Source organism: Hemitrygon akajei, chromosome 16, assembly GCF_048418815.1.
Source record: "Hemitrygon akajei chromosome 16, sHemAka1.3, whole genome shotgun sequence".
Classification (NCBI taxonomy): domain Eukaryota; kingdom Metazoa; phylum Chordata; class Chondrichthyes; order Myliobatiformes; family Dasyatidae; genus Hemitrygon; species Hemitrygon akajei.
In genome coordinates this window covers 29,429,881-29,442,579 of record NC_133139.1, presented here as the reverse complement: position 1 = coordinate 29,442,579, position 12,699 = coordinate 29,429,881, and the positions used below count along the sequence as shown (strand labels likewise).

The 12,699-nt window shown below is 45.0% G+C and overlaps 1 protein-coding gene across 4 annotated transcripts in view; it reads right to left on the bottom strand.

Moving 5' to 3' along the window:
- acsbg2 (acyl-CoA synthetase bubblegum family member 2) overlaps positions 1-12,699 on the bottom strand; it is a 72,715-nt gene that overhangs the window by 7,236 nt on the left and 52,780 nt on the right. For all 4 annotated transcript variants that reach the window (XM_073068573.1, XM_073068577.1, XM_073068575.1 and 1 more), the window contains 3 exons: positions 6,563-6,744; positions 3,911-4,144; positions 2,002-2,219 (listed from right to left, as the gene is read on the bottom strand). In XM_073068573.1, coding sequence (XP_072924674.1) covers positions 2,002-2,219; positions 3,911-4,144; positions 6,563-6,744 — 634 coding nt within the window. The remainder of the gene's footprint in view (positions 1-2,001; positions 2,220-3,910; positions 4,145-6,562; positions 6,745-12,699) is intronic.

Here is a 12,699-nt window from a genome sequence, read left to right as displayed (position 1 = left end):
GCCCTTTGCAGTCAACACTTGCCTAAATTGTTGTAATGTAACAGCACTTTTGTTAGTTATAGAGTCATCCAGCACAGAAGCAGGCCACTCTGCCCAAAGTCTGAAATTCTTTATATTACCCTAGTTTTATGTTGCCGACGTTCCCGTCAGTCACTCGTCAGTGGCCAGTTAACCCACCACCCCACACCTTTCAAAGTGGGTGGAAGTCACAGCCTCCTGAGGTAAGTCACAGGGAGGGGTGGGTGCACGGAGCAGGTGCTGCTGGGGGTGGTGGCAGAGGCAAACACACTGGAGACACGAACGAAAGAGAAAAGGAGGGCTATGCAGGAAGTGTCTTGGCATGCGATAAAGAGCTGGACTGTTCCACGTTCTCGCGTGTGAACTCCACGACGGAGGTCGGGACTAGTGCTGGGCTGCTGCCGCTGTGCGACACAAACTCTGCCAGCTGTGACACTGTACCACCCCAGCTGAGGATATAGATTAAATTCAGGACGCTGCTTCTGGGTCTGCGGGGGGAAAATTCCACCGGGATCGGAAAAGAAAGGTGCCCAGCTCCACAAAGCTGAGCTTCAAGTTTCGTCCACTGAACCAACTGCAGCACTGCACGGGGTCGGCTGTTAAACAGGCAGGGGAATGCCGTGTGTCTGAAAACGCCAGCAGAGGGCTGCACTGGAAGCTGACTACCCGCTAGCCCCTGGACCTGAAAGCTCTTTCACAGTAGCCTCTTCAAAGAGCTGTGACCTCGCCACCCCACAATCACCATGCTTCCGGATATCTACTAGCAGACAGATGAATTGTTACACTGAACTGCGGGGGGAGGAGCTAGATTCTATTCCAGGCCTCTGTATTAATCGTCTGCCGGATAGAGTCACCCTCATTCCTGAGTGCACTTAGACTGACCCAGGAGTGCAACACAAAAGGGATTCATGACTTGAGATGAGAAATTCCTCCTCATCTCAGTCCTGCAAAAGCAGCCCATTCCTAGCTCCAGATTCCCCTAAGAATGTTAAACCCACGAGAAACATTTTGTTTCGAAAAAAAAGCCAGCTGTCATCTTTCCAGGTTCCAGAGAGGATAGCAAACACACTGCCCAGTCTTTCCTTACAAGACATCCCCTTGATGCCGCTAATTAAATCTCGGAGCCTGTTGGCGAAGAGACAGACTGGCACCGTGTAACCAGATCACACAATTACGTAGCAGCAAACACACAGGGAATCACCACTGGCTTTAGAACACAGAACAGTACAGGCCCTTCAGCCCACAATATTGTGCCAACCTTTTAACTACTCCAGGATCAATCTAATGTTTCTCCACCCCCCCAATTCTCTTTTATCTATGAGCCAGTCAGCGAGTTGTGGGCATGCCACATTGTCTCTGGACACGTGATGAAACTTGCATATTCATCACTGATTTGATTTGACGCTGACGACATATTTCACTGTATATTTTGATGTACCTGCGACAAATAGAGCTAATCTCCCTTAAATGAACCCAATATGTCCTCTTCTATCACCACCCCTGACAGCAGATTCCACACACCCACTACTCTCTGTGTGAAACACCCAACTCTGATATCCCCTCTATTCTTCCCACCAAACACCTTCAAATTATATGCCCTCTCATGTTCCTCATTTCCATCTGGGGGGGACGGGGGGCAAAGAGTTGCTGAATGGCTATCTGTGCCTCTTGTCATCTTATCCACACCCCTATCAAGTCGCATCTCACCTTTCCTCATTGCACAGAGAGGCGTGGACAGGCTGAGCAAGCTGAACTTGTGATCTAATCAGTTCTACTGGGCTGCAACATTACCTCATGGCTCTTGGAACTTAATCCCCCGGATAATGAGGGACAAAACACCATTCGCTTTGTTAACTACACTATCAACTTGTGCAGCTTAAGAAAATACAAATGTAAAATAAGACACCAGCATTCTTGGAAGTGAGATTTTGGCCACAATTGCACAAAATTATCATTTGATATACATCGAATCAAAGGAAATACCTTTAATTCTTCCTGTTATATAAAGGAAGCCATTCTCATCATGTTTGCCCAGATCTCCCGAATGCAGCCAACCATCTTCGTCAATTGCTTCTTGAGTCTTATCCTCCATGTTCAGATACCCCATGAACAGATGCCTGCCCCAGAAACAGATCTCGCCACAGCCGTCTGCGTCAGGGTTGAAGATCTTCGTTTTGCAGCCTGTCATCACCTTTCCACAGCTGAAAGACATTAAATTGTTAACCGTGGAGAAGTAATACGGAAATATGGAAAGGCATGAAGTAAGCCACTTCGGCAGAAAGGATATTCATGAAATACGAGAGACTGAAAGGTTATAAAGAGACTGGGTGTTCCATCATCAAGAAAATGTGCACAGGTCTGTCTCCTTACCCAAGGAGGGCTAGGCTTGTAATGCAAGGAACGTGATCCAGACTGACAGGTTCCTAAAGAACATGCAGATTAAGAGTTGATCTTTTCCTTGGTGCTGTCTCGAACCTGGGCTGGCAGTTTCAGACTCGAGGCCTTTTAGGACACAGAAGCAACTTCTTCACTCAAGGGCACGAAGCTTTAGAATTCTCTGCCCAAGGTGGTTACAGGGGCCGAGTATATTCAAGATAAACTACCTTGTCATGGTGGTGTGGAGGAGCAGAGGGATCTGGGGGTACATGTCCACAGATCCCTGAAAGTTGCCCCACAGGTAGATAGGGTAGTTAAGAAAGCTTATGGGGTGTTAGCTTTCATAAGTCGAGGGACAGAGTTTAAGAGTCGCGATGTAATGATGCAGCTCTATGAAACTCTGGTTAGGCCACACTTGGAGTGCTGTGTCCCCACTATAGGAAGGATGTGGAAGCATTGGAAAGGGTACAGAGGAGATTTACCAGGATGCTGCCTGGTTTAGAGAGTATGGATTATGATCAGAGATTAAGGGAGCTAGGGCTTTACTCTCTGGAGAGAAGGAGGATGAGAGGAGACATGATAGAGATATACAAGATATTAAGAGGAATAGACAGAGTGGACAGCCAGCGCTTCTTCCCCAGGGCACCACTGCTCAGTACAAGAGGACATGGCTTTAAGGTAAGGGGAGGGAAGTTCAAGGGGGATATTAGCGGAAGGTTTTTATTCAGAGAGTGGTTGGTGCGTGGAATGCACTGCCTGAGTCAGTGGTGGAGGCAGATACACTAGTGAAGTTTAAGAGGCTACTAGACAGGTATATGGAGGAATTTAAGGTGGAGGGATATATGGGAGGCAGGGTTTAAGGGTTGGCAGAACATTGTGGGCCGAAGGGCCTGTACTGTGCTGTACTATTCTATGTTCTATTAACAGTGAGGGATCCAAGAGAAATGGGGCAAGTGCAGGAAGTGCAATTGGGTGTTTTTTTGCTGATACTTTTTAAGGGCATCTTTCACCTGCAGCTTTAATGTCACCTCCTGTGCAGTGACTTGGGTGGAGACTGGTGTGTGTCAAAGTCCCCTGGACACAAAATTCATGAAGGAACACTCCAAGCAAGAAGGTTGCTTCATTAGCAAACTGCAGATTCTACCCTGGGTGAATCAACTGACTTGGCCTGGCATTTCTGGCTCAATAAAACACGCAAAATGCTGGAGGAACTCAGCAGGCCAGGCAGCATTGATGGGAAAGAGTAAACAGTCGACTTTTCGGGCCCAAAACGTCACCTGATAACTTTTCTCCCCATAGATGCTGCCTGGCCTGCTGAGTCCCTCCAGGTAGGGGTGGGTGTGTGTGTGTGTGTGTGTGTGTGTGTGTTCGTGTGCGCGTGCGCGCATCATCAGGAGAGGATGCACTGGAGAATTTTCTTCTACAGCATACTAGATGGGGCAGAAAGAGATTTCCAGAAACATCGCTACTATTTGATCTAATAACTCAAATGCGGAATGGAAAGACATGAAATTACCTGGAAAGCCGGAAGGAATTCGGTACTGAAATGGTGTGTGGTCCCGAGCTCTCACTCATTCCGTACAACTCGTATATGGGGATGTTGAGACTAAGGAAAAACTCCAGCGTGTCTTTGGTTATTGGAGCCGCTCCAGTATAACACTTGGTGCAACGATTCAATCCCAGTGCGTTCCGAACCACTTTGAACACCAGTTTGTTGGCTAGCCGGAAGTTCCAGGGTACTGCCATATTTCTGAAAAGACATTTCCCTCGATTAAAGGCTTTGTTATCATATAAAAAGGTATATAAATTTGCCTTTTCAATGCACTGTGTTCTGGCAGTGTCAGGGAGGAGCAATTTCTAATGAACTGCCCTAACCCCCACGAACCAATAACACCATATTTAGGGCTCGCGGCACACTACCACCCCTACGTTCCTCAAAGCAGAGCGCTGTTCTAATGACTCGTGCATAGCAGGCAGAGGCTGCATGCAAACTGGAAGCAAGGCTCAGCATTAACCTGGAATTGATCCAAAAGAAGCCAAAGCCCCAACAAAGAGCTGGAATACCTGGATGTTGCACCTTTCCTTCAACCCTTAAAATTCGAGGCAAGGAAAGGGCAGGAAAACTTAGGAACGTTTCAGAATTTTGATGACTGCTTTTGACCCAGCCAGTTTAATGCAGCGGGAACTGGGGTTGTGATTTCACTTACACTCTCTCCTTCTCCTGATTTAGTTTCTTCGGATTTATCATGCCACGTCCCAACTAATCATTGGCTGAACAAACTCTGCCTGAAGCAACTTTTAGATATTTCGATAAGCTGCATCATATTACGAGTGGTGACTCTGATTTGCCTATAGGTCGCTGTAGGGACTTCATCGGATAACTTGGCCTTGTTATTTACACGGCTCACTTAAGGCTTCACCTTAGGTCATTTCACTATAGGCCCGACTAAAATGGCTGAAGAACTTAACACTCAAAGTGCACTTATTATCAAAGTATGTATACATTATACAACCTTGACATTCATCTGCTTACAGGCAGCCACAAAACAAGAAACCCAAAAGAAACAAATTTAAAAAAAGACCAACACCCAATGAGCAGACAGAGAGAGAAAAAACAAATCATGCAAGCAACAGCATTCGGAATGAAACTGAGTCAATAGAGCCAAAGCCCGGAGCAGCTGGAGTAGGCCCATTCCCTCACTCTCAGTTCATTGCACAGCAGGTTAAATCACAGCAGAGCTCACAGACACCAAGCCCGGAGGAGGGCACAGCCTCAGCGCCAAGGAGAGCGGAGTAAATGTCGCGGAGCAAAATCTGCCCCGACCCTTGCCTCCGGTCCCGACGACTGGCCTGACATTTAAACTGTCCAAACACTGGCTCGTCCCTGCAGCATTATGACCTGAGTTCTTTGGGCACAGAGCTCAGACAAAGCAGTACCACAGACTTTTAACACCATAAATCAGCTACCCCACGTGACCCCACTGCCACGTTCCGGACTGTAATTGACCTTTCCAAATCAGTTCAGATGGATCCAACCTCACTCCTTACACAAAACAAAGCTGGGCTGGAAAATACCTGTTAGTGATTTGCTGACCCATTGTCAATCCTCACGAGATGCATAGAGGCAGCTTGGTACAACACAGTAAATTTAATACCCCTGACTGGAAACCTGCAATGTGTTTTCTTTTGGCTAACAAGTCTTTGCATCAATCAACGCAAGCATGTTGATTGAGTTAAAAAAATGTAAACAGTTAAAGAACAAAGAACAATACAGCACAGTACAGGCCATTCGGCCCACAATGTTCTGCCATCCCTTAAACCCTGCCCCCCCCCAAATAACTCTCCGCCTTAAATTCCTCCATATACCAGTCTAGTAGTCTCTTAAATCTCACTAGTGTATCTGCCTCCACCACTGACTCAGGCAGTGCATTCCATACACCAACCACTCTGAGTGAAAAACCTTCCTCTAATATCCCCCTTGAACTTCCCTCCCCTTACCTTAAAGCCATGTCCTCTTGTACTGAGCAGTGGTGCCCTGGGGAAGAGGCGCTGGCTGTCCACTCTATCTATTCCTCTTAATATCTTGTATACCTCTATCATGTCTCCTCTCATCCTCCTTCTCTCCAAAGAATAAAGCCCTAGTTCCCTTAATCTCTGATCATAATGCATACTCTCTAAACCAGGCAGCATCCTGGTAAATCTCCTCTGTACCCTTTCCAATGCTTCCACATCCTTCCTATAGTGAGGCGACCAGAACTGGACACAGTACTCCAAGTGTGGCCTAACCAGAGTTTTATAGAGCTGCATCATTACCCCGTGACTCTTAAACTCTATCCCTTGACTTATGAAAGCTAACACTCCATAAGCTTTCTTAACTACCCTATCTACCTGTGAGGCAACTTTCAGGGATCTGTGGACATGTACCCCCAGATCCCTCTGCTCCTCCACACTCCCAAGTATCCTACCATAAGGCTTAACATTTCAATGCATTGAGAAGTTTATCCATCAAGTGAAGAGAAGGAAGATAGTTGTTTTAAATCACAGGAAGCAAAAACAAAATAGCTAAATTCACAGCTCTTCCTGCAAAGTTATAATTAAGAAACCAAACTGATTAGAAATTACAAAGCCAAATTACAGTATATTTAGAAAGCTCCAATCCCATACATACCCATTCATGCGATCAAGGTTGGTTTTCAAACCGACGTCCTTTGCCCAGGAAGCCACTTTCCTCCTTACAGTTGAAGATTTTGCACTTACTGTCTTCAGTTTCTCTTGCATCTTCTCCCAGACACGAGGAACACCCATAAATGCCGTTGGTCGCACCTCTCTCATGGTAGTCACCAACGAGCCCTGAAGTAAGTTAGAATCAAGCCAAAAGTTATTCTTACTGTTCACTACAAGCCCCGACACGAATTATAATTTGAGCCAAAAATTACATTCTTTGTGGATATGAAGATTATCTTTATGGAATGTGTATTTCAAAATATTCATACCAAAAGTATTACACAGCATTTATCAAGATGTTACAGCTATTAAGATCATTTGAATCATACAATTCCTATTAGAGAGATACTGTACATTTCAATAATTAATAATTGTTTTGTTCAGTACCCTGAAACAGGTGGGCGCAGGCGCACAGCACTCCTATTAACATTCTGCATTTTATAATGTTAAAGATCTAATTACAACACTTTATGCTATTGGTGGAGCACCTTCCACCAACAAACACATTACACAAGCTGTCCAAAAAGCATTCTAAAGTAGTCAAATAATGATGGGTGTTCATCTAAACTCATGTCAGAATGCACCTTGAACATTTAAAATCATGAAAAAATTAACAGCATGGAGATGTGCAGTTATACTGACCCTCATCTGCATGGAATCAATGGTTTTATTTTAATATTTAAAATCCAATACACAGGCAGTGATCCACCTGTCTGTGTTATTGCTACTGAGCCGATTCGGGCAGGTAATACCAGAGTCACGATGCAGTTAAGCCCGAAAATCTGCTACTCTCAGGGTTTTGGTGTGCCTGGCTGGAAGATTTTCCTGATTCCTGGAGGCTACCCCTATTAGTATCCCAACACAGTCCCAGCTCACTTCTCTTACAGGCTGCACATCGTATTTTCTCCACTGAACCCGCTAAGTTTTAAGGGAGCGCGTGAAACAGCTCATAACAAGTTTCAGTTGGTTTGCTTCAACGGCATTTGCAGTCACGAGCAGCCAAGCTTACAAATACGTGGATAATGAGGATTTAGTGCACGAATGAGTGAACCAGATGTAAGGTAAATCGGACTTACAAACAACCAAATGACTGATTCAGCAGAGTTTTACTGACCAAACTACCTAGTACTTATTCATCTTTCATGGAACAATGCAGGGCAGGAGCAGGTGGTAGGCCGAACATAGTGGTGAATCAAACCGGGATACACAGACCCCTCGGTTAAAATCCCAACACAGTCTCCTTTCAACACACACAAAACGCTGGAGAAACTCAGGCAGCAACTATGGAAAAGAATGTTTCGGGCCGAGACCCTTCATCAGGACTGGAGGAAAAAAAGATGAGTAGAAATAAAAGGTGGGAGGGGGTGGGGTTGGAGGGAGAAACACAGAGTCCATTCACTTCTTTTACAAGCTACATGTAGTGTTTTCCACTGAACCCGGTAAGTTTAAATGAAGTATGCAAAACATGCTCCACAGCATAAAAAAGGTTGGGAGCCCCTGAATTAAACTGAATTTCTTATCGGCATGTTGCATTAGATACACATTTTCATCAAGCCTAGTGTGGTAACCTTTAATTATTTTATTGAGATCCAGCCCTTTGAATCGCATCGCCCAGTGACCCCCCCCCCCCCCAATTTAATCCTGGCCTAATGATGGGACAACTTACAATGACCAATTAACCTACCAACCTGGACTGTGGGAGGAAACCTGAGCACAAAGTCACGGGAACATACAAACTCCTTACAGGCAGCAGTGAGAACTGAACCCAGCTCTCCTGTACAGTAAAGTGTTGTGCTACCCACTATGCTACTGTGCTGCCCTTCTTTAAGGTGTCTAATTCTATCACCAAATGCCTGATATTTGTAATATTTGAATACATCTGGGTTACTGGGCTATGTATGTACCACGACATTGGTGGATGTTGTGCTACAAAATGCAGGACAGATATTTGTAAGACTATGAGAAACACAGTCAGGTAAAACAGTCAGATATTTTCTCCCAGGATAGAAATGTCAATAATTAATGGATGTGCATTTAAGACGCGATGGTTCAGTTTAACAGGAATGAGTTATTTTTTAAAACAGTGGCTACCTGGAATGAGTTGCCAGGGTAGTGCTGGAAGCAGATACAGCAGTGGCATTTAAGAGGCTTTCAAGCACATGGATATGCAGGGAAAGGAGGAATATAGATGCCATGGAGGTAGAGGAGATTTGGTTTAATTTGGTGTGATGTTCGGTACAGACAACATGGGCCTGTTCCTGTTCTGTGGTCTACGCAACATATCCAACACTGAACCACTGACATCAGCAAGAACAAATATTGCTGCTGGTTTCTCATCAGTTTTTCTGGCTGCCTGCGTGCAGTTGATTCTTTTCCATTGCATTCATAACATAATTGTTCCTTCCGCACACTGAACACATCTTGCTAAAAGCAGGATACAAGTCTCGCCTGTGGAAGTCACACTTCCACCCAGTGTTCCAACAGTCACACATCCTTAGGGTATTTTTTAGCCTCCAGTCAAACCTGCTTTCAGTCACCCCTAGAGGCATCGTTGTACTTCACTCATATGCTCTCCTGCCAATTCACTAATTACTTTAAGCTGAAACTCCGAGCTTTCTAAAACACAACAAACTCACTTTTCCTCGAGACCAAGTTAGTTTGACAAAGCAATCCGTCATGCATCCCTGAGTCTGCAACTTCGAACACATCGACCTCCAAGGCTTTCTTCCGACAATTTCACCAACTTTGGCAAATTCTCACAATGCATTTCTGTTTGGACTATACGATTCGCTAGTCTTTAGCCCTCTTCTGTTAAATTTGTACAACTTGGATCAAGCTCCTGGGAGTTCACATCATGGATGACCTCACCTGGTCCCTTAATATCACCTTCTGAACAGGGGGGCAGAGTAGCACCTCCACTTCCTAAGGAGATTGAGGCAAGCACGGACACCCCCACCCCCTACCATCTGAACTGAATTTTACAAGAGCACCATTGGACCCCAGAAAGGACTGTGACAACAGCTGAGGGGATCATAGGTGTCTCCCTATCATCCGTCAGGGACATTCATCAGGAGCACTGCATATGCAGGGCCCTTGGTATTAACAAGGATGCCGACAATCCATCCAGCATCCTCCTTGACTTTCTACCATCAGGCAGGAGACTCTGATGCATAAAGACAAGAACGGTCAGGATGGGAAACAGTTTCTTCCCTCAGGTCGCAAGGCTTCTGAACTCCCTGCCGCTTTGCATTTGAAGTGTCGCCCACTGGTTAACCTGTTCTGTACCTTACAGTTTTTAATGTATGCACTTTACTTTTTTCTATTTATGCTTAACTCATCTGTAGATTTTATCGAGCAAACACGAGGAAATCTGCAGATGCTGGAAATTCAAACACCACCACACACAAAATGCTGGTGGAACACAGCAGGCCAGGCAGCATCTATAGGTATAGGCATTCCTATAGATGCTGCCTGGCCTGCTGTGTTCCACCAGCATTTTGTGGGTGTTGTTGTTTGTAGATTTTATCCTTATTTTCCCAAGTTATTGCATACTACTGTGCTTTACACCCTGTTCCAGAGAAACATCTCGCTTGACTGTAAACATGTATATAGTGAAATGATAATAAAATTGACGACTTGAATTCCTCTTAGTGGCTCGAACTGAGAAAATTTACACAAATGTACTATCTAGTGTTTGTCCTCCTCTTTAGTCCAGCAAAGACTCTTTAAATTTCTACAGATGTGTGTGGTGGAGAGTGTTTTGCCCACTTACACCACCGCCCGGTGCGGAGGCTTTGAGGAGGGTAGAGCACAGAATGGGTAGAGGCCACAGAGGGTTGTAGATTTCGTCAGCTCCATCGTGGGCACAACCCTCCCCACCATCAAGGACACTGTGAAAAGATGATGTCTCAGGAAGGCTCATCCAGCGCTAGGCCATTTGGCCCATCGAGCCTGCTCCGCCATTCAATCCTGGCTGATGGTCTTTTCCTCTCCTCAGCGCCACTCCCCGGCATTCTTCCTGTAACCTTGGATGCCATGGCCAATCAGGAAACTGGCAATCTCTGCCTTAATTAGACCCAGGGATCCGGCCTCCACAGCTGCCAAAATCCACAAATTCACCACCCTATGGATAAGGAAATTTCTCCACATCTCTGCTTTGAATGGACGCCCCTCTATCCTGAGGCTGTGCCCTCTTGGCCTAGACTCCCCTGCAATGGGAAACGTCCTCTCCATATTTACTCTGTCTAGGCCTTTCAACATTCAAAAGGTTTCAATGAGATCTCCCCTTATCCTTCCATATTCCAGTGAGTACAAGCCCAGAGCCATCAAATGTTCCTCATATGATAACCCTTTCATTCCTGGAATCATTCCTGTGAACCTCCTCCGAACCCTCTCCAATGCCAGCACATCTCTCCTTAGATGAAGAGCCCAAAAATGTTCGCAATACTCAAGGAGAGACCTCACCTGTGCCTTATAAAGCTTCAGCATCACACTCCTACTCTAGACCTCTTGAAATGAATGATAATAGCGCATTTGCCTTCCTCACTATCGACTCTACCTGCAAGTTAACCTACAGGGTGTTCTGCACAAGGACTCCCAAGCCCCTTTGCATCTCAGATTTTTGAATTTTCTCCCCATTTAGAAAATAGTCTGCACATTTATTTCTTCTACCAAAGTGCATGACCATGCATTCCCAAACATTGTATTTCATTTGCCAATTTCTTGCCCATACTCCTAATCTGTCTTAGTCCTTCTGAGCCTTCCTATTTCCTCAACACTACCTGCTCCTCCACCAATCTTCGCATAATCTGGAAACTTGGCAACAAAGCCAACTATTCCATCATCTAAATCATTGATATACAGCATAAAGAGAAGTGGTCCCAACACTGACCCCTGCGGAACACCACTAGTCACTGGCAGCCAGCCAGCCAGAAAAGGATCCTTTTATCCCCACTCACCGCCTTCTTCCAATCAGCCTAACCATGTTAGTAACTTTCCTGTAATACCATGGGCTCCTAACTTGGTAAGCAGCCTCATGTGTGGCACCTTGTCAAAGGCCTTCTGAAAGTCCAAATATACAACATCCACTGCATCCCCTTTATCTATCCTACTTGTAATCTCCTCAAAGAATTCCAACAGGTTCGTCAGGGAAGATTTTCCCTTAAGGAAACTGCGCTGACTTCGTCCTATCCTGTCCTGTGTCACCAAGTACTCCAAAACCTCATCTTTAACAACTGACTCCAATTGTTAGGGATCCTCACCATCTGGGACATGCCCTCGTCTCATTACTATCACTGGGGAAGAGGAACAGGAGCCTGCAGACCTACATTCAGCATTTTAGGAACAGCTCATTTCCCTCCATGATTCATGAACACCAGCTCACTGTTCCTCCTTTGCACTATTTATTTAATTTTGTAATACAGCAATTTCATGTCTTGCACTGCTGCCACAAAAACAACAGATTTCATGGCTTAAGTCAGAGATAATAAATGTGAGTCTGAAACCTCATACATCCTTAAGCCTGCAACAAAAAGAAGCCTTATGCCGAAACTGATTCCGCCTCTTGCCCCAGTCAGAGCATAATTCTACCAAGCTAACTGAAATACCCAAGCTATTCACCAAAATAAATTAAGATCTGTTTTAAATAATCTTACCCACCATCACTGCCCTGCCATTGATATTTCTTTGTTATAAAGATAGTGAAGACTTGTTCCAAAAAGAGAAATCAAATTTATTTGAACTTACTAGGACTCATGAGGACAAGCACTTTACAAGCTGGAAAAATCAAAAATAAAATCTCAGGTGTTGTTGATCTGGAGTTTCCATGTAGCAATTCATAATACAGGTGTGTGTTCCCCCCCCCCCCCCCCTTACAAAGGTAGAGTGTTCCTATGAAACCTTTCTTAAGACGAAATGATGTAAAGTGAAGAACCATTAATTTATTTGGGAAAAATTTTCAAAAAAGCGAAAATCCTCTTTGTAATGCGAAAACAGGTTACTAATGTAGGTCTTTTGTAAAAGCGAAGTGGCGTAAGGCTGGGGACAGCTGTACCACCAACCACTTCAAACCATCTCGCTGAT